We start from the raw sequence: 26,055 nt of genomic DNA, 5'->3' as shown, positions 1-26,055 counted from the left end.
GGAAAATGACCCTCCGCCCAGGAAATGACCCTCTGAGGCCTCAGCGCTCTCCTGTGGGGTCCTGAGTCGCTGCAGCTCTGGCCACCTGCCTGTCTCCTGGGCACACTCAAGTGCCCTGTGATCCTAGCACCACCATTTTCCCGGTGCCAGGCCTGTGCCTTCAAGGACATCGGATACCCCTCCTCATCCTTGGCCATATGGGTCCGGATGACTGCCTGGAGTCCTCCTCGGTGGCTGGTATGCTCTGGGCCCTTCTCCTACCTCTAGGGCAGCCCTGGCTCATGGGTTCCTGCCTGGACCACTGACCCTCCACTCCCAGTGGCCAGAAATGTCTGCACCTACACCTCGATTTACCAACAGGGTGATGTATTACGTATAGTAGGATGCAGGCCAGAACAACACAATGCAAAAATAGAAAGGTTTTGCTATTTTCCCTGTGTGGCCCTCCCGAGCCTCTTCTGGAGGCTGCTTTGGAGTTGCCTCGACTAGGGCAGGGAGGTTTACCCCATTTGTGTCCTGTGATGTGTGTGCACCCCTCTGGAATGGAGGCCGTGAGCCACGTGAGCCCAGGGACCGTGTCTGTGCCGCTCACTGCCATGAGAACAGCGTCTGGCACAGTCAGGGCTCAGGAAACACTTGCTGAATGAATGAATGAATGAATGAATGATAACAGTCAAAGTAACAGTAGCTAACACGCACTTTGTGCCAGGAGGTGCTCTCAAGTCTCTCTTTTTTTCAATTTTAAAGATTTTATTTATTTATTCATGAGAGACATAGAGAGGCAGAGATACAGGCAGAGGGAGAAGCAGGCCCGGGATCAAGCCCTGAGCCAAAGGCAGATGTGGACCACTGAGCGGCCCAGGTGTCCCTCTCCTTTCATCTGCATACGGTCCATAGGATCCCAGTGCCTGGCACCATCATACAGATGAGGTAACAACCCATCCCAGATCCCAGGCCAGCTAGAGGCCGAGCTTGGCTTGGGGCCTGAACAGTGGCTCCCCTGCCCCCAAGTAACATTCAGATGGATCCCTTGGCCTGGAATTTGGAGCCCTCGGTGGTGCCTGGCTCTATCGCCCTTACTAAGCTGTGTACCCACTGTCCCCGATGCCCTGGGCTCCCTCGAGGCCTGCTCAATGCCTACCCGCCCGGGCAGCCATCTCTGACCCAGGCGACCCCTCCGAGAGAGGCCAGCCTCTGTACTCTCTGGGGGCCGTGGCCCTGCATGAGTTTCTGTGGGCGGCCTGGGTATGCTCCTGGATGGAAAGCTTTCTATCTCACCACCTCCAGCTTCAAGCTCCGAGGCTGGCAGAGGGCAGGTGTGTAGCTGACTGACCTCAAGCACCCTGGATGGCCCTTCTCCTAAAGCAGCCCCTCTGTCCTGGTGTTCATGTCCACCAATGACAGACTCCTCAGGCTTGGTCGGGGGGCCTCAGGGAACATGGGCCCGCACCTCCTGTCTGTTTTTCCAGCCTGTGGGCTGCTTCCTGGACAGGGGAGCCCCCAGGGTGCTCACAATGCAATGTGACAGGCTGCCCCCTGCCAGCTGAGGCCCAAGGGCAGCAATGCCGGCGCAGCACCGGCCTCACTCACCTCCTGTGGAGGTCCAGCTCCCCAGGTGTTCACTAAGCACCCATGACACGCGGGGACTCTGCAGGAGCAAGGGTGCCTGAGTCTGGCCTGGGGTTTGGGTCCTGGAGAAGCCCACCCCCTCCCGGGAGATATACCCCGTCCCACCGCCACCCCATCCACCAAGCATGTCCCTCCCTGGGCCAGACCTGCTGCAGATTTAGGTGACCTGAGGGGGCCGGGGACACCTGACTCTGGACTTGCTCCCGTTTTCACAGTGGGCTCGTGTCTGTGTGTAAGGTCCACAGGGCCCAGAGCTGACTGGGGGTGACCCATGGAGCTGTTGCCACCTAAATTCCTATGGAAAAGGGACCAGCTTGGAAGGGGGTACTGAAGGCTTCTAGAATTTTTATAACAAGTATCAAGGTCGGGGCCGGGGGTGGGGTGGGTGGGGCTCAAACAGCAGCATGATAGTGTGCCTGTGAGCCCTGTTCTAGGAGGGTCCTCCATGGGACCATGGGTCTTCAGGATCCCCAGCCATGCATCTGAGGCTACTGCTTCCTTCTTGAGGAACTGATCGGAAGACAGAGACCCCGCTGAGCCACGATTATGCAAGTGGGAGAAAGAGACCAGGCCTCTTGGGACTTCTTTTCAGGGACTCAGAAGTTGCAGGAGGAGCCAGTGCCTCTGGCGCAGGGTGGGGGGCACACAGATGCGTGGCCTGGCTGCTCCTCAGTGGGTCCATTTGAGCCCTGCCACCTTTCGACCCCCGCCCCAGCCCTGTTCAGTTCTCCATCTTACTTCCACGCCTGTTTGTGCTGTTCCCTCTGCCCCAAATGCCTCCCTGAATGGGCATCTGTGAAGACTGACCCTCCTCGCTCTAGGCCCCAGCACACTGTACCCTGCCCGGGCCTTCTCTGCACGCCCCCATCTCTCGCCTGCCCTGTGTGCGCCCCGGGAAGTGCTCACCCAGCACACCTGTCCTGCGTGACCTGCAAGCATGCAAGCCTCCCATACCGGCCACGTTCCTGGACCAGCCCGGTTGAGTCCCCTCTGCCCCTGCATGGCATCACGCCTTGTGCAGAGAGGTCCTTCTGAAATCATCTGCGGAACCATCTGGGGACATCGTCTGAAAGGGCTGAGCTCTGTGGTGTAGGCCTGACAACTAAGCTGCCTCCTCAGGGTTTGGGGAACCCGGAGCCAGCGGTACCCACAGTCTCGCACAGGCTCAGTTTCCTCATTCACTCGTGCTTCTGACATGGGTCAGCTGCAAGGAAAAGTGGCCCAGAGCCGTGCAGGTTGCCCACTGTGCGCAGTGACCGGGCATGGCAGGGCCGCAATCCACTCTGAACTCTGCAGGGCAGGCCGTGTGCCTGGCGCAGGCTGCATTTGCCCAGAGGGCTCCCAGGTGGCTCCTCACAGAGGTGCGTCCAGCCAGCAAAGCCTGCTCCCCGGGGCTTAGTGTACTCAGAGGGGACACCTGTTTTGAAACTCACGCAAAGGAGCCACAGTGTAAGGGGGAGATGGCCCGAGGGCTGTACCCATACTGGAGCTGACAGACAGACCTTGCACCCACCTGAGGTCTGGCAGAGACGGAGGAAGGAAAAGACTCGAGAGCTCCTAGGCTTAGATGTGAGGCCTGCAGGCAGGCAGGGAGCTAGGCCAGCTGACTCCCCGAACCTTTAAAACCAACTTCTTTACCCCAAACCTTGCTTCCCTGATGTGTGCTTGGAAAATAAACCCTAGCAGCTTGGCTGTGGGACAGCCCTGCCCATGGTGGGCTGAGGAGCCCCCAGGGTGAGCACAGGGTGCCTTCTAGAAGCAGCAGGTGCTCCCAGGGCGCACCGCCCTGCTTTCATGAATTCACTGTCATATAACAGTGTGCCTGAGGGCCTGGATGAGCTTCCCACTGTGGTGCTACATCATTACAGCCTGGGGGCGGGGGGGGGGGGCAGCAAGTTCCACTTACCCTGGAACTCTTCTTTGCTTTCTCTTTGTCTGGGGGAGGTTGGAAGTAAAAGAAGGCAGGGGCTTTGCATGTGTGTGTAGGTCCTAACCTGAGCTTCTCTGGGCTGGGCCCTAGGCTGGGCCTGCAGCCCCTGTGGCGACACAGCCCAGGCTCTTCTCAGTGAAGGCCTGGCCACGTGCCTCTGCCAGGCTCTTGGCTGCACCATTGATGCTTATTTCTGGGTTTCTGAGTGGTGGGGTCAACCTTCCCCAGGTGCTTGGTGGGGTGGCAGGACTAGCTCCTCATCCTCTAGCTGCATTTGGGAGACGTCCATCCCCTCCAGGCCCTGGCCCAGCTGCTCTCCCGATGCCTTGATCCTTCCCCAATGCCATCCACCCCTTAGGCTGACCTTGACTCTTTGTTCAAAGAGAACACAGAAGCCAGAAGAGCAGACCTGGAGCCTCTTCTCACCACCAGATTGACAAGCCCTCTGGTGTCCTCTGTGCCCATCCTTTCCGCTCCTTTTCTGCTGTAGGTGAGGCCAGTCCCTCTGCCTGGGCCCTGGACCCCACCATTCTCTTGCTCTCTTCAGGGATTTGGATCTGCACATATCCTGTCTCTCTCTTAGGGACAAGGACGTGACTATCCCCGCAGTAATTGAAATGCTTCTGTGCCAGCCAGTTGTGAAGCTGCCTGATGTGAAGCCACATTCCTCCCCAGTTCCCCCCCATGTCTCCCCTGTGTTGCACTGGGGTCTTCTCCGCAAGGACCAGGTGCCCCCGGCCTTGTCCTCCTCACCTGCCAGCGCCCTGCAAGCACCTCACCATGCTCTGTCCCCAGCATGCCCCCAAAGCCTCACCTGTCACGGCCTCCGACAACTCCCACATGCCACATCTAACAAGTGATTTGTCAGTGCTAGTTTGACCTCCCAGCAGCACTTCCTACCAGCCACATCCTCCTTAATAACAGTGATTTTAAGAGTTGTCAAGTGCTTGCTACCCACTGAGCACTCCATGTGCATTACCTGGTGTGACTGTCACCACTGCCCTTGTTTTGCAAACTAGGGCTCATGGGGCAGAGGGGGAACCTGCCCAGGTCGTGCTGCTGGGACAAGGTGACAAGGGGATCCTCACTACTCTGACATCTGAACCCAAGTCCCTGATTGTGCTGCACAGGCCCCTTTGGAGGGAAACCCCTCTGGCTGCCAGTGTCACCCCTCCCGTCTCCCTCCTGCCTCACTGCCTTTTTCTCGCTTTGTTCCCCACCACCCTGCATAGATTTTAAATGTGGGAGGGGCTTGGTGCTGGTCCTCTCCCTTCTCATCATATCTCTGGGCTTTAAATCCTCCTTCCCCAGTGTCTGTGTCTAGCCTGAACCTGGAACGAGGCTTGACCCTCCAGCCGCCTGCTTGCTGTCTTCACAGGTGTGTCTGCAGGCCCTGAACCCTTCCAAGTTCAAACACGACTCCGGTTTCCCTTCCTCCCTGACTCCAACACGTTGGTCCCCCACTTGCCCCGCCGCCTCATGTTGGCTTCCCATTGCCCAGAACGGTGCCACCAGCGGCTCACTGACTCAGGCCCCAGACACAGGACTCTTCCCTCCCACCCCTCAGCGTGGCACCCATCGGGGACACCCTTGGGTCCGGTGCCATAGTGTGTCTCGGGGCCACTTCCCTCCACCCCAGACACTGAGCTGCTCCCTTCCAACCTCCGCTCTCTGTTCCCATTCTCGATGCTTCCTTTCCATTCTCTATGTTGGGCCGGCTAGCCCATGTGTCTAACCTTTTCACCCTCCTGGTGGAAGCCCATCAGGAGCATTCCAACACTTTTAGGATGAAGTTAAAGACCTTAGCATGGCTGCCAGGCCCCACCCTCTCCGCATGATCTTGCCTAGCCTCAGGCCATGTCCTTTCCTTCCCTTCAGGCTCCTGCCACATCTCCAACCCTCTCCACCCTCCCTACCATCATCCCAACCTCCGCTGGTCACTATGCAGGCCCCCACTTCCCATGCTTACACTTCTCCTGGCCCCTGGCCTGTGGAGGACCTCTGTTACCAGTTCCCCCAGGGGACCACGCTGCCCCTTCCTGGCCCATGGCACCATGAGAATTAAGTGCTTCTGTAGCTGTTTTGTTTCACGTCTGTAAACTCCATGAAGGCAGGGACTGGGACATCTTCATGACCACTGAACTCCTGAGCCTCGTGCCAACTGCGGCCCACACACACTGTGCTGGATGGCTGAGGGCCTGCTCCGGGTCACAGCTGTCACAGCTGGAGCCACACTCCTGGGGTCTGAGTTCTGGTTCCCCCACTTATTAGCCATGTAATATTAGGAAAAAACGTGACAGCTGGGTCTCAGTGTCTTCCCCTGTAAAGTGGGGTAAGGTATTCAGACCTCATAAGGTTATTATGGAACAGAACAAATGAAGATGTATAAAGTCCTTGGGATAAAGTCTGACAGGGATAGTTTATCCCTGATAAAGGGATAGACCACTAATTAACCCCCCTCCCTGCTCTAAATTGATCCATAAATTCCATTTTTAGGGCAGGAACAGTCAGTCTAGACTGGCCCTGCATGAGGCAGGCCGGAGCCCCGGGTACTGAGCCTTTCCTCCGGCAGGTGCTCCCTGTTTAGTGACCCACACACCACCTGGATGGGCACTGTCTTCATTTCTCATGGAGGCTGTGCCGCAGGATTACCCCTAGACCCTGTGGATGCAGCCTTGTGGAGGCAGGGAGGAGCCTGGGACGGGTGAGGGGGTAGGCTGGGCCCAGGGCCAGGGAATTCGTGAGAGTATCATGGCTTTAAATTCCCAGCAGAAATCAGAAAATCTGATCTTGCACATCTAAGAATAGCCGTTGGTTTCAACTGTGAGAGTGCCAAAGTGAAAGCTATAATTATTAGTACGTAACAAGCAGAAATTAACCACCTACCGCAAAGTCATTTTTAGCTGCCATCCCAATGTGGAAATTAAAAGATGGGCACTAAAAAGCTGCCTGTCTTGGCGAAGCCTCCGGTCCAGCCTGGAGTGTCTGTGAATGTATGACTCTCCGACAGCCAACCCTGAGGTCTGCATGCCAAGGAAGTTGTATGGCTCCTAAGGAGATGGGTTTTGTGGCACAGTAAACATCAAATGCTATGGTGTCACTCCCTTGACTCTGACTCCTTCTCCAGTAAGACCACAGGGGCATTTATTTATATCTGGCCTGGGTTTCCCTCCTGCAAAATGGGAGGCGATAACCCCTACCAACAGCCCCAGAAGATACTTGGAATTTCCAGAGAGGAGACCATAAAATGGGTAAATATCATGTGATGCCCAGATGCCACACACACAAAAAAATCGATAAATGTATTTTTAAAAAACTAGTCCCCCCCCAAAAAGGACAAGCACAAACACTAACAAAGATAGGAGAAAATATTTATAGCTCATATCACAGACACGAGGCAAGTTTCTTTGACACATAATAAATGCTTACAAATAAAAAAGGAAAGCTCAGTGAGCAAAAGCCACCAACACAGACCACTGAAATGCCATTTTTCATCTATTGCGTGGCAGAGGTCTACAGGTCAGAGAATCTGTTGCGTTGACAAAGACGCAAGAAAATGGGCCTTCGCTCAGAGTTGGCTGGGCTGTACACTGTGTACTACTCTGTGGAAGCCAATGTGACAAAACTTAGCAAAATTAAAGAGTATACACCCTTTGATCCATCAATTCCATTTTTAGGAATTTATCTTACACACAATATATAGAAGGATACTTACTGATGCATTGTCTGTAACAGGAGAACATTAGAAATGCCAATCAGTGGGGTACTGGTTAGATTACGGTGAATTCATACAGCAGATTTATACCACGCCGCCAGTCAAAAGCCTGCATCAGCGTTATGTGCGCTGCTAAGCAGTGACCTCCGAGCGTGTGCAATTGCTCTGGAAAGCACACGGGGTCTTTTTAGTGGTTGCTGCGGGTGATGGTGGCTGCGGCTCCAGGGCAGGATGGAGACTTTTCACTCCCCACCTTTTGTACCTCTTCAACTGTGTATCACATGCAGATACTGTGTATTCAAAAATAATTTAAGTGAAACTGTTACATGGGTCCCAACAAACTAAGGGGCCAAACCCGGACACAGCCCATGGCAGTCGGCCACCAGGTGTCCTGGTGAAGAGTCTGAGACACTGGGGTTGGAGGGGGCCAGGACATGGGAAAGGGTGTGCTCAGGGAGTGGGTCCCCCTCACTCAGGGATGGAGGGACCCTGTGTGATCAAATGTCATTGGTCTTCCTGGATCTGTGCTCCCTGCGGGGCCATTGGCCCCTTCCCTCACAGGGCAGCTGCAGTTCAAGTGTCTGGCTCATGATCTCTTGGCCATTAAAATGGACACACCGGTGGCCCAGAGAGCTGCTCATGCAATAGGCTAGACATGGAAAGCTGTCTCCGAGTGACCTCACCTGCACGCCTCAGATCTGGGGCAGCCTCACCGTGGACTCTCGTCATGAGCTCCCACCAGACTCAGCTCACCAGAGAAAACCACCAGGAAAGACCCACAAATCCACAGAAACGCCATGGCCTGGGGGGTTAGGCCTTCATCTAACAGTTTCTTCCAAAGCCTGCAAAATTTAGTCTGGCAGTACTGCTAGACCTACTGAGGGAACCATATATGGTTCAAAAGTGGGGGGGGAGGGCATGTTTTGTCACTGACGTCTTGCCCCTTGGAGCAACAGAACTCACACCACAAGTGGTAAAACCTTACAGTTCAGAAGAAGCTGTTTATTTTCTGAGTTCATTCTCAAGTTACCTCTTCAGACCATATGAATGAATATATACTATCCTAAATCTTGACTTAAACCAGGTCATTGCTTTGAAGGAGTCAATATGGCACAAATCCTAGACAGATTCTAATCGACTCAATTCATTCTTAAGACAGAAGTACTCTGCATATTCTGTCCAGAGTCTATAGGGCAGGTTTGGCAGCCGTTTTCCAAAGTTCAACCTCACCAGCCTAGAGCATGTTAAGAGCCACAACAAGAGCTTTATTCTGTGCTATGGGCTACGCCAACAAGAAGCAGATATTACACGATCACGTGCAAATCCACAGACAGCCCCAAGCCCGAATCTTAGCTACCAAGTTCCTCAACGTCCTAATAAGCGGCTACAAGATTTCCTCCCAAGAGTCATGTGGGACATGCAGAAAGGAAGAGAGTCTGGATAACTCAATAAAGGGCAGCAAGCCAGCAGGAGAAGCTGTCCCGGAACCTAGTGACCCTCACTCAGGTCACTGACTTTTCCAAGAAGCGGAGAAGAGGAGCAAAGCCTGTGACTGGGTCGAGGAAGTTCATCCCAGCTGAGGATGGACTGCCTTCAGTCCTGTTGGGTTTGGTTAGACTCTGGCCCTGCAAAATCTCAACCTCAGTTGGGATCTGAAGGACACCTCGGCCTTGTAGGGCCGGCCCTGCAGGCTGGCCAGTCTCTCCTGGCCCAGACATGGAAGCCTTCTCAGTCCCTCTCTCTGCTCTCCGCAGTCACTGTTGGTGAGGGCGGCTGACTGAGTCAGGCACCAGGCCCTAGGCCGTGGACTGGGCTTTTCTGCAGGCGTGCAGGGCGTGGAGAGCAAGGCTTTCCTGCTGCCCCCGCGCCCTGCGTGCCAGCTCATCTGGGCCCAGCGAGAGGCCGCACGCTGGCAAGCGTCTGCGCAGGAAGAATAATCAGCACATTCATGAATCATCCCTCTTTTGTGCTTCTGCTTGGAAGAATGTAATTTGCTAATTTATGGTAGCTGTTATGGCTCCATTAAAGATGCCAACACAGGAGGGGCCGGCTGAGCTGGGCTCTGTGACACGCCAAGGCCAGGTAAACAGGACCATGTTTTTGTGTATGAAGGTTGGCCGGTGGTTCCAAACACGGTTCAGCATCACACAATTAGCCTTGGCAGAAAAAGGGGTAAATAGGCGGACAATGGTGGATAATGAGCACTTTCCCCAGCCAAACCTGGATTTCCTCAGTGTGCCCTGAGGGTCCTGCCTGGGGAGGCCCCATCGGGGTCCTACAGACCCTGTGATGACACTTGGCGAATTGAGGTTACTGTTTACACATAAATATAAATTTGTAAGTAAATCGGCAGCCTCTGTGGAGTGGGGTTGTCTTTGCTACGGTGCCTGTGGGTGAGATTTATTGGGGGGATTTTCAGCCACGCGGCAGCAGCCATGTGGAAGTGGAGGTGGGGTGATCAGATCTGCTTTCTGGGCTGATTTCCAGTTCTGCAGCTGCTGCTCCCCGCTCCCCGCTCTGTGGGTGAACAGGGGTGCTGGCGGGGCGGGGGGGGGGGTAGTGGGGGGCGGGCAGGGACACTGAAAGCGCTGCCCCTTCCCAGGCTTTGACGAAGACATCTGAGTCAGCAACACGACGACGTTATCCAGGACGCCACTGCTGGGAGGCGCCAGGCACTGCGCTCATCACCCTAGGAGGTGGATGCTACTGCCCACCCCCCCCCCCCAACGGATGAGGAAGACCCCGCTGAGCTGAAGCTTTTAGCTCCTGTCTACACAGCTGCTAGGGAGCCACGGACTTCCAGACTAAGGAGCCCAGGATGCCCTGCCCCTCTGGCCCCCGCAAAGAGCGCCTGGGAGTCAGTGTGTGGCTCCTGCTGTCACGCACACCCTGCATTCCACACGGCGACCTCCCCAGGTCCCTCAGGGTCTAGTGGGAGAGTCTCTGCTGGACACCCCCCCCGTGCCAGGGTGTCCGGTCAGGGGACGGAAGGGGAGTCACACAGTATCCCAAAGTCCTACAGAGAAGTAGCGACATTTTGGTGTGTGACCGCAAAGGTGGTGACCTCTCAACATCCCTCAAGACAGGGGTCGCGGGCTAAGGTGGGCCAGTGGGTGTGGGTGAGGCTCCCCGGCGGGGGCATAGCAGTACCTGCATGGAGCCAGATCTGCGCCAGTGTCATCCAGGGGTGCAGCGGGCCCTGCTTGGGGGCGCTGCTCTGCAGAGATGAGGCCACTTCCGACAGCGCCTGCTCCACTCTCGAGGCTGCCACTGAGGTGGCGTGGACGGAGCCTGCGGGGGGTGTTCGAGAAGACGGCATCAGACGTGACAGGGCAGGCCCGCCCGACCAGCCACCCCCCCTGCCCCCTCCCACACACAGACACACGTTCAAGACGGACAGCACACTCTGGTCCTTGTGATGTTGCCAAGGTTTACGTCCATAGAGAGATACAGACTATCCTCGTGGCCTCGGACCTGAGTTTCCACCCTTCGCTCTAGCTCACCTGCTAGCCAATGGCTAGGGCACCTGCTGTGGGATGCGGGCCCTCCAGGACCTTGGGTAGGGCAGCGCGGGGGTCGGGGCAGCACAGGGGCTGAGCTGGCCACACGGCCATGAAGCTCAGGCTGCAACATGGCACGCAAGATGTCCTATGAAGGGAGGTGACAAAGCACCCCAGGGCAGGGGGTGGGGCCTAGACCTACAAACCCTCCGGGCAGCAGCGGGAGGGGTCGTCCCTGCCTCCCGGGGATGGAGTCCATTCTCAAGACTGACCCAGCAACCCGCCAATCCTCTCTATGGCCTTCGAGAGGTGGCCCGCACCCTGAGATTTGGGACCATGTTCTAGAACAGAATATAAGGATGGGAGGAAAAGCATGCCTTTGCCCCGAGTAGGGGCAATGTCTGTTATCAAGGCGGGGCAATCGCGGAGGTGCCCGGGCTCGGGAGTTGTACCTGTCTGACTCTGGGGCCAGGCCTGTCATCCTGAAAGGCCCAGGAGAGGAGCAGACCCAGCACATCCACTAGTCAAAGCAAGCGGGTCAAGCGACTTCTACTCAGACACCAAAAGACTCATTGGTCTTCGTGCAGTCCTAGGGGTCCTGGCGGTTGGAGCCCCCTCCTTCCACATGGCTTGCTCCTCACCTGTTCCCCACAGTCCCTCTTGGAGGTGTGGCTTCAGGGCTGAGAGCAGGAGTCCCAGTTATTTCATGCTGCAGCCTGCTCAGACTCAGATCACGGGCCACACTCTTAATATCTAATCCATCATCAAGTGCGATATGGAGGCAAACAGTCCGACACTGGGAGTGGCGACTATCAACTCACCCTAAGGTTTCAACTAGTGATAATATGGAAAGACGACTGCTGACCACTCAGATAGAACCGAGCCGGTTATAGTCGGGCAGAGACAAAACTGCGAGCATAAAAATAATTTCTGTTGGGGCTTCGGAATGCACCGCAATTTATTCATTTTGAGGGTATTTGCAGCACGAGGCTGGCCATCCATATTGTGTTTTGACTGTTCCAACTTGAAGGAGACATGGGTGCCTCTAAATACACTCAAATCCTTCAAGCGGGGGCTTTGGCGGAGGGGGCTCACGGGAGGCGGATGGGAGCCGGGCTGGGAATCTGCCTGCTGCGATAATCCATGCAGGGCGTCCACGGGGATGAGCAAGGGCAGAGCGCCTCTGGGGATGGACGGTGAGTCCTGGAGAGGGAACGCGCCCCCCTGCCCCTCCGGAGGAGGCACCTGGAGGCCAAGTTAAAAGACACCAGCCAATGCCCTTGTGATCCAGAACTCACGGAGGTCAGCTAGGAGCTGACCCTTGCTTAGACAAAGTCTGTCTGACGACTTACAAAAAAAATAAAATCGAAACAGCAAAAATGATTAGACTGCTGTCGGTTTTTTTTGGGGGGGGGGTGTGGGCCTTGGTTTGTTCTGGACTCTCTATGGACAAGAAATATTTGAGCTTTGAGCACAAGGATTTGATAGAGCTTTCCCTGAGAATTTCAGTAGCAACTGTTGGCTAAATAAACAAGGCCACTGTTGCTATACTCTGACGTCATCAACGTGGCTTGCCTTCCTATCGGGCACCTAGAGCAGAGGTTCTCATCCGTGGCTTCCTATCAGAACTACTCGGGGATTTAAAAGACCCATGAGGCCCCCGAAAGCCCCAGACGATCCACATCACTAAAGTGACAGTGGTGGGGAGGCCAGGCCTCAGGCTCATCACCCAGGTGACTCCACTGCACGTGGCCAAGGGGGGACCCCACCCACCTTGAGACGGAGAGAGCGGTCCTGTCATTGACATTTGGTTGCAGAAAAAGCCTGGAGGCAGACTCTGCGCATGCCCGCTTCCCTGCAGCCCAAGACTCCGGGGAACAGAGTTCCAGGGAGAACCTCCTGGCCTCAGGATCCTTTTCTAGACTCTGCAGAGCTCCTGAGACCCCTTCCAGGGATTCTGCTCATAAGCAGGGGTTCGTTATATCTATGGGTACTTGCTGCATCATGTATCACAACTGAGGAAGGCTTAAAACATTTAGTCGTTAACTCATTTACAAATAACAACGATGAATGAATGCTGAAGGAAGACTCTCTACACATTTTCTACTAGGTTCTGTGGGTCCTTATGCTAACGGAGACCCGTGACTTTCAAGGGGGGGCTAATTTTGCTATGTGGATTCATTATTTTATTTGGTCTGCAAACAAGTTAATTAGAACTATTGTTAAAGTCTCCTCTCTTCGGGGCGGCGAGACACAGCTAAGGTGGCTAATTATTCACGTGATAGTATTTTTCACCGTGAAGAAGGCCTGGCACGTGGTGACAGCTGTGGGTATCAGTTTTATGAACGTGGCAAAGGCAGATTTCAGAAACTCCGGCCAGAGCTCTACATATATTATTTCATTTAACCTTTAAACAACTCTGTGAGGCAGCTAACTATGTTATCTAGATAACAAAATTGAGATTTAATGAGGTTATGGACTTATCCCAAGTCACACAGCCAGTGGGCGGCAAAAGCAGGACTCGGCCAGTAGTCTTAACTACAAGTCTAGACTCTGAATCTGGCTCTGATGCCACCTCCTCCAGGAAGGCTGCTTGCTGTGAGCCTTCTGTTTCTTCTCCCTGCCACTGTCCTGTAGGAAGGTGGGCCTTGTGTCCTTGGTCCTCCTACAGCAACACCCCCACCTCCCCGGGGGATGGCTGTCCATGGGATGCACCCAGGGTTTTCTGAGTTAATCTGATGTGTGGTTCTAGAAGACTGGATTCTCAACCTTGAGTTTACTTTGGTGACCTAAATTGGTTCTCATATGGAGGTAGGCCCCACATGAGGTGCTTTTAGGGTCTAATGACGCTGGGCCCGGGAGAGCCAGCAGGCGAGTGCTTGCAGAATGGATGGGAACTGTCAACAGATGTGTCAGTGCCTGGAGTCTGGAAGACAGTGGTCCCCACTTCGTGCTCTACGCTCCTGGCCTCCCAATGGCTCAGAGGCCAGAACCTTCACTGTCTCAAAGGCCTTCTTGGCATGCCTGTCGTCACCTTCAGCCACGCAGACTGCCCATGACAGTGGCGCGTAGTAGACTGAACACTGTGCCTCGCTCCATGACCTTCCCCCATGTCTAATATTAACTAAGCCATTTAAATATGGGGGGGGGGCAGAACTGTGACTTTCCCCTCTAAGTTGATCCCCTTTAACACATGCTTCACAAGGGCAGAGACCCTTCCTGTTTTGAACTAGGGATGGGTAGCTGAGCACTCGTGCAGTTGTGGACGATGCCACATGACTATAACCACGGCAACCTCACCAAATAGTTAACATCTACTTTTCCTGGCAATAATGCAGTAAGTCAAAGTCTTCCATCGGATTAGAATTTAGAGGAAAAAAAGTAAGCATCGTTATGAATCAGGATGGATAGATCTAATGGAAAAATAATAATAATAAAAAAGAGCCTGTGAATTACTGTCCCCTAGGACTGAAATGCTAAATATCAAAATAGATTTGGATTTCTGTAGGTACGCAACTAGAAATGCTAGTTCTAACCAACATGTATATTTTTAAAAAGGCAACCCTTGTCTTTCTCACCAAAGCAAATGTATTCCCACAGTGTATGTGGGGGTGGAAGGGATTATTGCCCTAGGGGAAATGGACAAGTTGAGGCTTAAAAAAAGGAACTGGAGGGAGGAATATAAGATATGTTTCTAATTGGAAATCCAAGACCCTGGAGGAATAAGCTGCCACATAATCAGGTTCCACAGGTAAGCCAGGGAGAGTGTCCGGCTGCTGTGCATCTCTTATTAATCACGTTAATTCGAGACGTGCTTATCACCATCCTAACCCTGTAGGCCGAGCACCTGCTATGCTGCACCGAGTTCCTCAGGCACAGAGCACAGAGGCTCCGAAAAGCCACTGTGAAACCAGCCGAACCGAGAGCTGACCGGAGCCGGGGCTGGCGTGCCCTCACATCTGGTCCCTGTGCTGTGACCTAATTGTCCAGACGGTTCAGGGGGCACCAGATGCCCTAGGGCTGAGAGCCGTACATCCTCCGGCCTACTGCTCTCTCTTCCCTGCCACCCAGAAGCCCGGAAGAAAATGTTAGCTTGGACACCTGATATGAAGGTGAAGTGCCACCTGAGGAACTGTTGTGAGCCCCACTGCCGGGGCTTCCGTCTGGGTTCCCCTTGGACCACCACATGTGGGGCTGGGGTGGGGAGCGGAGGGGGGCCACAGAGAGGACCCGGAAGCCGCAGTGGATAGGCCTCTCTCCCCACGGTTGAGAGGACCCAGGACCAAGGCCACTGACTTCAGGTGCACAAGCCTGTTAGGAGACCCTGTTGCCAATGGGCCTTGGGGAGCTCAGATTGCTGAGGCAGCCGGGGCCTTTCCGAACACCCCTTTTCCAGAGCACACTCCACCTGTGGTTGACTTCACGCAGACCTGCAAGGTGGCAGTCGCATGTGAACCCCACCTCACATTCAGAGGGGTCTCAGAGGCGACAGTCTCATCAGACAAAAGGCATAATAAGTGACACCCCTTGGTCATGCTCTGTAACGCACATGTTCACAGGCAGGCCACTGAGCACACGGCCGATGTTTATAGTTCAGCCGTCCTGACGGTGCTGCCCCCCCCTCCCAAGGGTGTGCGCCTCCCTCCCCTCCTAGCTTCCTAGACTAGATCTTAGATGAGACTCTGCCCACCTGGGGACTGGGCGGGCGTCGGCGTCCAGAACGAGGGGAAGTGTTACATGACACGCGACAAAAATCCTTTACTGCACGTCTCGCACGTGTTTGCCTGGGGTTTGGGCTGCCTTTTGCTTCCCAGCCCCGGAATTACCTCGGATGCCTCACATGCGTGACTGTGGAAGGATGGAGTGCCCGGCTGGGCCCCAAGTCCCATATTCTCCCTGACTAACCTCACGGCAGCACATACCTGTGCTCCCCACGTTTTTCTGAAAAGAACCAGAACCGCTCCAGCCGCGGGCACGCAGGGATCCCGCCCCCCCGCCCCCCGCAACCCCCACCGCCCTGGGTAATGAATCTCTGCACCTATTTCCTCCGTGTTCTGAAATGATTCAATATTACCTGTCACTAGAGTTTATTCAATATCCAGTTCTGAGAAGCCGTGTGCCCTGCCCCCCAAAACGATTCAAATAAAAAGGAAAAGGCAACAGTTCCAACCTCTTAAAGACCCTGAATACTGAATAGCAACCCGAGTGACTAAGCATTCTTGCCAGGGAGCTCTGCTTACGATTTTCATTTTTAACAGGGGAAGAAGGTCTGTTTCTCGAGATGGGGCTGGAAAGCAAAAATCAGTCCAACACTGCAGACTGCTGGCAGCCCGGTGACCTTCTCCTACCTGCCACCTGTGCTCAGAACCAGGACATCCTTGGGGCTGGAGGAGACAGCAGCTCAGTAGCTAGTGATGAGTGCCTCCTATTTTTTGAAGGGGGAGGAGAGTCCATGCTCACGTCAACCCCCCAAGTCAGGCATATTGTCCTATACCTTTTCTTTTTTTTTTTTTTTTTTTAACATTAAACACTTTGGTCCTCCCTTCCCTTGGGTGTGAGGGCAGTTCCCATGTTTGCTGGAGGCAGTCGTGCTTCTCCGAGGAGGCTGACTTGGAGCTGGGGGGGGGGGGGGTGTCCTCCCGGGCCCATTTTCAGTCCCCCCCGCAGCCGCCACGTTCCCTCTTCGTGGCGTGTCTACCAGTGCGACAGGAGCGAGGGGCTGTGGCGCTCTACGGGCAACCGCCGTTCCTACCCGATTCCCACTGCCAGGGAGGCCTCCTGCTTGTGGGTCCCTCTGATAAATAACTTTGGTCCCCATTCCACGAGATGCTTTCCTTTTTCACGGAGTGGAAAAGAGGTTAAGACAGCCAAGTAAGTCAGGACAGCCAAACCCACGGTCTCAAGACGAGATCACAGTTTCCAAGTGACTTTTAACAGAATCATCAAGCACATGAAACCTGACAGGATGGGTCTTCTCCTGAAGGGGTCAAGTTCTCTCCGGGAAAAGCTTTAGGGAAGGATCCCGCTAAGGCAGGGAGGGGCTGGGGTGCACGGCCCCCAGTGGGCATGCGGGGTGGGGGGGGCAGGCATGCTGCTGGCAGGTGCTCACACGGGAAGCGTGGAGGGCAGCCGTTCACAAGCATGTGGGGAGATGCCAGCTGTCAGAGTGAGCCGAGCCATGGCTCTGGGCCGGAGACAGTACCTTCTGGAAGGCTACACCAGGCAGATGCTTTCATCTCCATTAGAAACCCTCGCTGTTGCATATTCATGAGGCTGTGTGTGCCTGGACTCAAGTGCCTGGGGGAGGCTGCTTCGGGGAAAGCTTCCCCGGCTGGGGTGATGGTCTAATTACTGGACACACACTCCTTAAGCTCTGACTGCCACTTATTACTGATTTGCCAATCTCCTAAAACTCTTCTCAATCTGGTTTAAAGAAAGACACCACAGAACTAGCTGGGGGGAATTCATTTTAATTGCAATAAAAGAGCAAGAAAAGGTTCATCCTTGAATCATTAGGGCTGAATTCTTTTGATGGCCACCCCTCAAGGGTGGTGGGGTCATCACTAGAGTAACTGCTTCACATGCAGATTTTAAAAACTTGACTTTGTTCCTTTAGGCAGGGGCTGGGGTGAAAGGTACACCCCACTGTCTAGTCACTTCCTCATCATGAGAGGCATTTCTAAATGTCAGAAAATGCAAAGTCAACAATGAAATGCTAGCCATAAGAAAAGGGGCAAAAAACAATGACCTTGAATTTGTTTCTCCACCTTATTTCCTTTGAGGGGTGTGTTTGGTCATTAATCGGCTTATTCTCTTCCCCGGGTTATGGGCTCCTCAACAGAGCAGGGGTTTCACTGGAATCAGGGATATGGGAGGCTGAGAACCCACATCGTCGGCATTCCTGATCTCAGCATGATCTTGGAGAGGCAAATAAAACGCACATTTTCCTCCAAGATGGTGATGGGGAGAAGGGAGAGCGCTCCAGGATGGGGGCGCCCAGGTCTAAGGAGGAGCGCACAGCCCACTAGAGGGGGGGTGGGCAGCTGCATCCCCAAGGGGCTCCTCCTGCCAGGTGGCCACCTCCCGGGGGGAGCCACAGCTGCCCGCTGTCACTCGGGAGAGGGCACCTGGCCCGGCCTGGAGGTCAGGGTGAGCTCCTGGCAGACCACAGAGGTGTGAGTGAGCTAGAATTAGTAAACTGACATCCTTAGAGACAGGGAAGTGAAGGCGGATGGAGATGAGATGAGTTGCCGGGGAGCTTCTGCAGAGCCTAGCTGTCCTGACCTTGGAGAGCTGGAAAGGTGGCCATGGAAGAGAGCTAAGTCCCTTGTGTAAACGCATCAAGCCCTACGGGAACTGATCAGGGCTGCCTGAAGATTTGAATGGGACCTGATTTCTGAAAATCAAATCTTTTCCACGTATCTAAGGAGCCGGACTTGAAAGAACCCTGGCAGTGAAACTTTTTTTCCTTCCCTGAAGAACCGTAATGTATTGACAATACCAAACGTATGTTTCTACTATGGACTTTTATTTATTAAAAAAATATTTTATTTGTATAGACACTTTTAAAAGCCAGAAATAAAGTCACATCTGAGCTGAGCTAGATTTCAGATGGGAAATCAACTCCCTGAGAGGAATATTTGCTCTAAGCAGCAAAGGCTCAGATCATTCGAATGTATTGGATCACTATATACCTTAGCATTGCCCAAAATGCAGTCCCCGGAACACTGATTCCACAGGATGGGTAAAATGATGAAATTAGCTTCTGGGAACAAGAGGTCAAACTTCAGAGCCTTGAATTTTTTAAACTGCAGGACTTCTCAGAGCCTTTACGGTGCTACCGTGAACTGTCAGTCTCTAAGAGGGAGATGCAATATTTCCCCAAAAATATTTGACTACAGAGAATCAGCAGCTAGGAAACATCCTTTGGAAAATGTGATAATTCACTCATGCCTTAAAAGAATACCACCTAAAAGTACTAGTCCTACACCCAGAGAACTGCTTAGTTTTAAGTTTTGGTAGATGCAGGTTAAATTTTATGGTGTCTGTTTGGCTTTTTTTTTTTTTTAGGAAAATTAATTATTAGAATTAATTTTCTATGTGGCAATAATAGTTGAACAGGAAAAAATTTTTCAAGATTCAACAGGTTCTCTCTAGCCCAAATTCATGGATGACCTGCACTAGGGAGGCTGAGTGTCTCATACTTCCAACTGGCGCTAGTGGGGCTGTGACCAATCCACTGCACACCTGGCTTGGACATCTTTCCTGCACTGCCTCCTTCTGTAATCCCTCCCAGAGAAGTACTGCCTCCCCAGCGCCGAAACCCAGGCTGCAGGGGTGGGGACGGGGAGGGAACGCGCTAGCATCTCAGGAGAGACGGGCCCCAGGTGGCAGAGTGGGCAAGCGGGTGGCAGCTTTGCGTCCACATCATCTCAGCATTCCCAACGACCAACAACTACGACACACGTTCCATGGTGGAGGGAAGCGTGACTCTGGAGACCCTCAGAAAAGTTAATAGATTGGTAAACTACTTACTAACTGAAAAAAGGGAGGGAAAACCATGAAAGTATACTTCTGGAGAGTTGCCTTGGAACAACAAATCAAATCAAAAATTAAAACCAAGAAACGAAACATTTAAAAAATCAAAATTAAGGCTAAAAAAGCAAACAGAGTTCTAATAACCTTCCAACTGTAAGTCTGGCTGTCTCAAATTAGATTTCAATTCAAGAGTGACACATGTTTTTCCACTAACAATGTTTTTTGGTTGTTTTTTGTTTTTTGTTTTAAACCAAAGAAAGGCCAACTGGGCATTCCCCTCTACGTTTAAATGTTCACCCAGCACATGAGAGCTGACCAATTCATGTAATGTGTTTTGTTTCCAGGGCAGGAAATTCCAACGGGAAGGGAAAAATAATCAAACAAGCAGTTTTCAGATCTTTCCACCATTAACCGTAATCATGATCCGGACAGCGTGTAGACTTGGGCTAGTTTTCACTTTTATGAAGTCAAAGGATTGGAGGGAGAAATTCAGAGAATGTCAGGCCTTTGGCTATCTGTCCTAGTGAAAGGGATAGAGATGTCAGGCCTTTGGCTATCTGTCCTAGTGAAAGGGGCTGGTATTCAAATTCATTACAATTTTAATCAAGAAATTTTACATCTATCAGTAATGCTTGGTATGCTTTCCCTTTCTTTAACTAGATGTTGTATCTATGGGGGAACAAAAAGATTCTTGGGCTTATCAGTCTTGGTTGAAACACCTGGGTACAGGGCGAGGCACTCCCTAAGGGTGGGAGATGACTCATGGTTTCACAAGGAATAAACAATTGAGCCCTGCTTGGGACACAGCACAAGCAGCACAAAGCCCAGTGGTGCTCACGGCCCTAACAATTTACTAATTAACCTGGTGTCAGGTGTCTCACCAAAGAGTCAGGACTTAAGCCTTCAAAGGTTGAAAGGAACGCGGGGCTCTCTGGGATGTGACCAGATAAACCTAGGCAGGGGGCTAGAGGCAGGGAGTTTGTTGTGCAGCAGGTGTGGATGGACCCGTGGGAACATGTCACGCTGTTCTAGAACAGTGGGTAAGGTCCCACTTTCAGACAAAAAACTGGGCAAAAACCAATGCACAAAACAACTTTTCTGGAAAAACCGTAGGTGGCAATCATCCGTGGGCATTGCATTAAGGGAAAAAGTCTATTTTAAGAAACGGATTAAAAACAACGTAAGCAGTTTATAAACATTATCTTCAAAAAAAAAAAAAACACATTATCTTCGTCTTGCATTTCATAAAGCTGGGATTGCCATGAAAGCAAAGTTCAGAACACTTACTATGCAGAGAAGTAAAGCCAGAGTGTTTCTTGGTTTGAATGATTTATTTTAGATGATAGCCTCATTTCTGCCCCGACTTTGTGTGTGTATGAGGTTAGCCCGGCAGGGTAGCCATCAGAAAGATGAGCACATTAGAGAAAGTAGTTCTTTCTGACAGCAGCTCCCCTTAGGAGCTTTTGTTCAGCCTATAAGTGAGCATTTGGGATAGAGATGAGCCCTTATAAATCGTGGATACAGAGATTAAATTTTCTGGCAGTGCTTCAGTAAAATGGAACATCGAATAAATGAGTGAAAGAAGGCAAGCCTGGCCCCGCCTGGTGAGACCCACATTGAGGTCCCATTTAAGGATGTGATCAACCAGTGTTTCATTTTAACATAGGGATGTATTTTGTTTTGTTTAAATGGACACAGGTCCCCAAACACCGTAAAACAGACTTTCAAATTTCCATATTTAAAAGCAGGATTAGAAGAAAATAATGTCCAATTTCTCTGCATAGTTCCCTAGGTTTTCACACAAACCCTATATCTTCCTTGCACATGGAAAACAACTTTAGAGCACCATTTCTCAAGATGAAGTACGTAACCCGTCGGCCCTGGAATCCTAAGTGGGTATTCTATAGATCCACATGCCTGGGCTCCAGCTTAGGCTTGCTGAATCATCAACACCAGGGGTGGGGCACCGGAGATCTGCAGTTTTCAAAGCTCTTCGTGTGATTTTAGTGCACAGTAGAACTTGAGAACCACAAATTTAAAGGGCCTATGGCCATTCTCTTTATGATAGCACCTTGATTGCTATATGCTTCTTGAACTAATTTCTAAATAGTCAGAAACATATAGAAATAAATTATTCGCCAAATGTTCTAATTTGCCTTTTTTTCAAAGAGATTTTTATGCATGTAGAACGACTCTGGGAAAGCATTCAAGTAGCTGAGAACTAGAAGCAATTATCTAGAAAAGCTTCTATTTATTCTGCTCAAAACAGGTCTCCTTTACTTTTCAAAGAGGAGCCTGGAACTAGGGCACCACTGTCGCCTTCTCCCCACACTGCTTTGGGATTTCCAAATTGGCAAGATTTTTCCGCAGATAAATCTGATGGAGTTTCCTATCCAGCTTATCAGTTAGGAAGATTATCAGAAAATGAAACATCAGGCAAATGAAGCAGGTCTAATGAGAAAGGTAAAAAAAATAACCCAAAAAACCATAAACCATGTTTACACAGAGAGGGTTCCTGGCGGGGGCCCGGGTCTCTGAATGAATGAGCAGCAGGGGGCCACACAAAGGTGTCAAGTTTGGGATGAGAACGAAGATGAGGAGACATAAACAGGTGGAGAGGAGATTCGGTTCTTGAAAGAGAAGAGGAGGAGGAGGAGGAAGCTGACACTAAAAAAAAAGTGAAAGAAAAAAAGGATAAAGGCAAAAAAAAAATAAAAAGCTTTAGAGACACAAAGGAAAAAATAAACTAGCTTTTAATATACTCACATACGCTGCAAAGAAAATGAGGTCATGTAATACACAATCATTCCTCTACTGGACAATAGAATATGAGTGCTTTTTGAAAGAAAACAAATTTGTTGTTTTTTCCACTGGTTATTTAATTAATTGTTCTGCAACAACATCATGTGATAAAAATAACTCAGATTTACCTGGGCACAGACTCGGCAGCATGATCCACTGAAAGTAATGCATCTTTAACCTACAATATCCGGGACAATCCTAGAGGAGACCGTTTTTCAGTCGGAAAGGTGTAGACCTCGGCTAGTCCTAAATTTTTTTTTTTTTTAAACGAGAAGCGCTTATGTATATAGTTTACTTGAAAGTTAAGGTTTTCCTAGGGAGAGGGCAATGGGGTGGGACCCTGTTGTCATGGTCCCAGCGTCGTGACAATGGGGTGCTGAGCTTTCTAGGCTGATCTGTGGTCTGGTGCACAGGCTGGGCACTTGGAAAGGGAAGCCGTTTCTGCCACTTTCGTGTCTCACAGCTGGAGAAACACCCAGAGCCGGAGAGACCCCTGCGGCTACAGTGAAAAATTGTCCCAGACACAGTGGACCCAACTTTCAAGCGAAAAGAATGGTTTTTGCTTGGGATAAGGGTCTGGTAATATCTACCAATGATTAAAGATAAATCTCCTTACTCCACATCCTGTTTTGAAGGCAAAAAGAAGAAAAAAAATTTTTTTTTTCATCCTCTATTTAAGGAACTACCAACTTATCCCTAAGAAAAGACAATGATTCATAGCTTTAATGCTAAGACTGTCACTCTATCTGATTCCTCTTTTTCCATGGCTGGGACCTATTGGTGTGTATGTGTGTGTGGGGGGGCTTTTCAATTTGCCGCATCCACTTAATGAAACCAATTCTGTTAGCTACAGTGGACCTGGTCAGGCCTGAGGGCAGGGCCAGTGGAAGGAATCCCTACAAGACTTGTGGGAATAGTGCAACCACAACAATAAAATGGTCAGTGGCCAGGCCTGGGAGGCCATGCCATCCTCCTATCATTCAAGGGCACCGGTGCAGCAATCCCAACTCCGACACCTGGGCCCCTGGAGCGAGTGACTGGGCCGATGCACCAAAGCCCACTCGGGAGAAGGGAGCAGCAGTGTCCTGACTATGCCACATACGCCCTCGCCTGGATACTACAGCCTCTGAGAAGGTCTAACCTGGCTGGGCAGACACGGGCCAAAGGGGAGAGCATCCTACGGGCCAAAGGGGAGAACGCGTAATAAGGACCTCGCTCATGTGCTGCCACAATCTGTATTCTCTGCAATGTGGCATTCAAGCCTTGGGACTGTTGGGGAAATTAGGGTCTGGGCCCAGCTGGAAGGAGAGGGGGTCTGAATTTAGAAGGGCTGTCCTCACAGGATCCTGAGGAGGGGGCAGGGCAGGGAGAGGGGTGGTCTTGGGCAGCCACAGAAGCTGTTCTGGATCAGCCCAGAGCCTCCCCTTCTGCCACCGTGTCCCAGCCTCACCCCGCAGTGGTGAGTTTCCACAGTCTGAGCCTCCTTTTCTGAAAATGAGGGGGTTCCACAGTGTCTCTAGGAGGGCTGCTGTGCTGTTCAAAGTCACAGGCACCTCCCTAAGTACTGCTGGTCAGTTGGGGAGGGGTTGGTCAGGCCACTGCACCGATCTGCAATTTCTGCTGCAACCAACACCCCACACTCCTCTGACCTGGGAGCCTGGGGGCCCCGGGATCACACTTCTTAAGCTGACTTTACATTTGGTAAAAGGGAGCCTAGTAGAGGAGTACAGTCTGCAGGCAGCTGTGAGCATGGGCCAGGGCAGGCAGCACATATGGCCGTTACAGGGTGACATCTCTCCTGTCCCACCAGGAGCAGGACTTTTTGGGAGATGGCTGTGCACACGTCAGGGCTGCTCCGCGGCTCTCTCTAGAAGGGCTCGGTCAGGGCTGGGGCCTGCCATGAGGTCAGGAGAAGGACCTGGAGGCTCCTTTCAGGAAGCCAGTGGGCAAGGCATACCCAGATGGGGACGAAGGCTTACACAGGCCCTCTGTGGGGTGGCGGGGGTGGGGGGCAGGGGAAAGTGCAGAAGCAACAGAACCAGCTTTCAAATGATGCTCTGGAATCACCTCTGAGGCTCAAAGTGGAGGGAACGTCTTAACATCCTCCAAATCGCCACCGAATAGCCAGCGTAACTACTAGAAGCACTCGTCTAGGGCTTGGGAGTCACAGAGGCATCTGTGCTCCTCTGTACTTAGGCAAATGTAGGAACCCAAACGATGAAGCGTGCACGCCTGCTCGGAGGCAAGTCATGCAGGCCTTCCCGTCGGGTTGGGACACTCAGAGGCTCAGCTGCACCTATGTCCCTAGAGGGCCTTTGTGTGGGGGGAGGGCACATGGGGGGGTGTTCCTATGTTCAACTGATTAAAAATCGAAACCTGATTTTAGCAAAATCTGAAACTTAAGAGAGAGAGGGAGAAACGGAAAAGCAGAGGGGAAGCTTCATGGGGATGCGAACAATCTAATTTTAGTTCTGAATTTGAGGCTCTGAGAGCAGGGCGGGGTGAGGCGTGGTCGGGGGGATAGAAAGATTTCAAAGGACCGTGTGGGGCAGGCACCCCCGAGTCACCCACTGTGAACACACTTGCAAAGACATGGGAGGAAATGCGCCTCCGCTGAGTTTAACCTCTTTGTGGGGGGTACATTTCTGAACCCCATCCCTGGCCAGGTTTGCCCCTCGCCCCTCGCCCCCGGGGTGGGGAGCAGGCCCCACGGGCTCGCCGATACCGCTCCGTCCCCTCTGGTCTAGTATTCTCACCTGTCTCAGGATCGCTGAAGTCTGGCAAGGTAATTGTGTTAAGCTGTCGTCTGTCAGCAATGGTTCTATCTAAGAGGCTGCTCCCACGTCCAGAATCACTGCAAAACACAGCTGCAGAGATCAGTCATGGGAAGGGGGGCCGGGGGAAAGACACATCATCAACCACCACCCACCGACCCCTGAGGCGCGGTCCCACTTTTGGTGCCTTTTGGATGTTCCCACAAGGTGTCCTGCACCCTGGCTCCGCCCGGGCGGGGAGACCTTACCCTGTTCACCTTCACAAATACACTCAAAACACAAACCACACCCCCGGCCCCTTGCTAATTTGAGCCTCTCTTGTGTCATTATAAGACACGCAACCAAAAACCCGAACCCAGCTTCTCTGTGCGCCTCAGGACGCAGAACCGATGGGCCTTCCGTGTTGGAAGTCTGAGAACTCATCAAGGCCCTCAACCCGTCATCTGCGGATTGTCTTACTAACCGGTGGTCGACAGCTGAGCCCTCCCTGCCCAAGGAAGACCCCTGGGGCACTTCTACAAGACCCTCATATCTAGACCCCCTCCAGATCAGATCCATATACTTCGGGGGATGGGTACTCAACATCTTCCCCAGCTCCCCAGGGGGGCCTAAGGTATAGCTAGATTTGAGAACCCCTGGCCCTTTGCTTTTCAAAGGGCAAACACAGCTGTGGCCTCGTTGGTGTCTCTAGCTAATGGATGAGGGGGAAAGGAGTTGTGGGATCACCTGGGGTGGACTGCACCCCCCCCAACCTGCCTCCAACGCACATGCCATCCAGCTGGCCTGGTGACCCATAGCTGGGGAAGGCTGGGCCTTGAGGACACGCAGCAGGGTTGGGGTGCCCGCCCCCAAGCCAGCACAGCCACTGGCTACCCGCACCTGCTTCTGGAGAGCAGGCTTGGACCCTTTGTGTGGCAGGTCATGTGGGGAAGACTACAGGTGGCCTAAGAGGGGTGAGACACAGGCAGGGGACCTTGGCTCCCACAGATTCTCGTTTTCTTTTGTTCTAAGCAGCCTGTAAAGCAAAAACAGTTACATTCGTTTCCCCTCTATCACGATGTTCCATCCGAGGGGCTCCAAAGAGCAGCACATCTATCTCTTGAGGTTTGAGTCTACAAACGCTATTCTTTGAATCTGTTTTGTTTTGTTGACCTGGGGGCTCCAGGC

At 52.3% G+C, this 26,055-nt stretch overlaps 1 protein-coding gene across 4 annotated transcripts in view; it reads right to left on the bottom strand.

The window, feature by feature from the left end:
- The window catches only part of TTC7B (tetratricopeptide repeat domain 7B), a 252,364-nt gene that overhangs the window by 31,136 nt on the left and 195,173 nt on the right, over positions 1 to 26,055 (bottom strand). The window contains exons 17-20 of one of the 4 annotated variants that reach the window (XM_041758870.1): positions 24,871 to 24,968; positions 21,815 to 21,979; positions 19,310 to 19,360; positions 10,425 to 10,565 (exon numbers count right to left, since the gene is read on the bottom strand). In XM_041758870.1, coding sequence (XP_041614804.1) covers positions 10,425 to 10,565; positions 19,310 to 19,360; positions 21,815 to 21,979; positions 24,871 to 24,968 — 455 coding nt within the window. The remainder of the gene's footprint in view (positions 1 to 10,424; positions 10,566 to 19,309; positions 19,361 to 21,814; positions 21,980 to 24,870; positions 24,969 to 26,055) is intronic. The other 3 variants (XM_041758871.1, XM_041758872.1, XM_041758873.1) reach the window with 3 other exon arrangements.

This window comes from Vulpes lagopus, chromosome 6, assembly GCF_018345385.1.
Source record: "Vulpes lagopus strain Blue_001 chromosome 6, ASM1834538v1, whole genome shotgun sequence".
NCBI lineage: Eukaryota > Metazoa > Chordata > Mammalia > Carnivora > Canidae > Vulpes > Vulpes lagopus.
The sequence above is the reverse complement of the archived record's forward strand: the minus strand, read 5'-3'. Positions and strand labels throughout refer to the sequence as shown.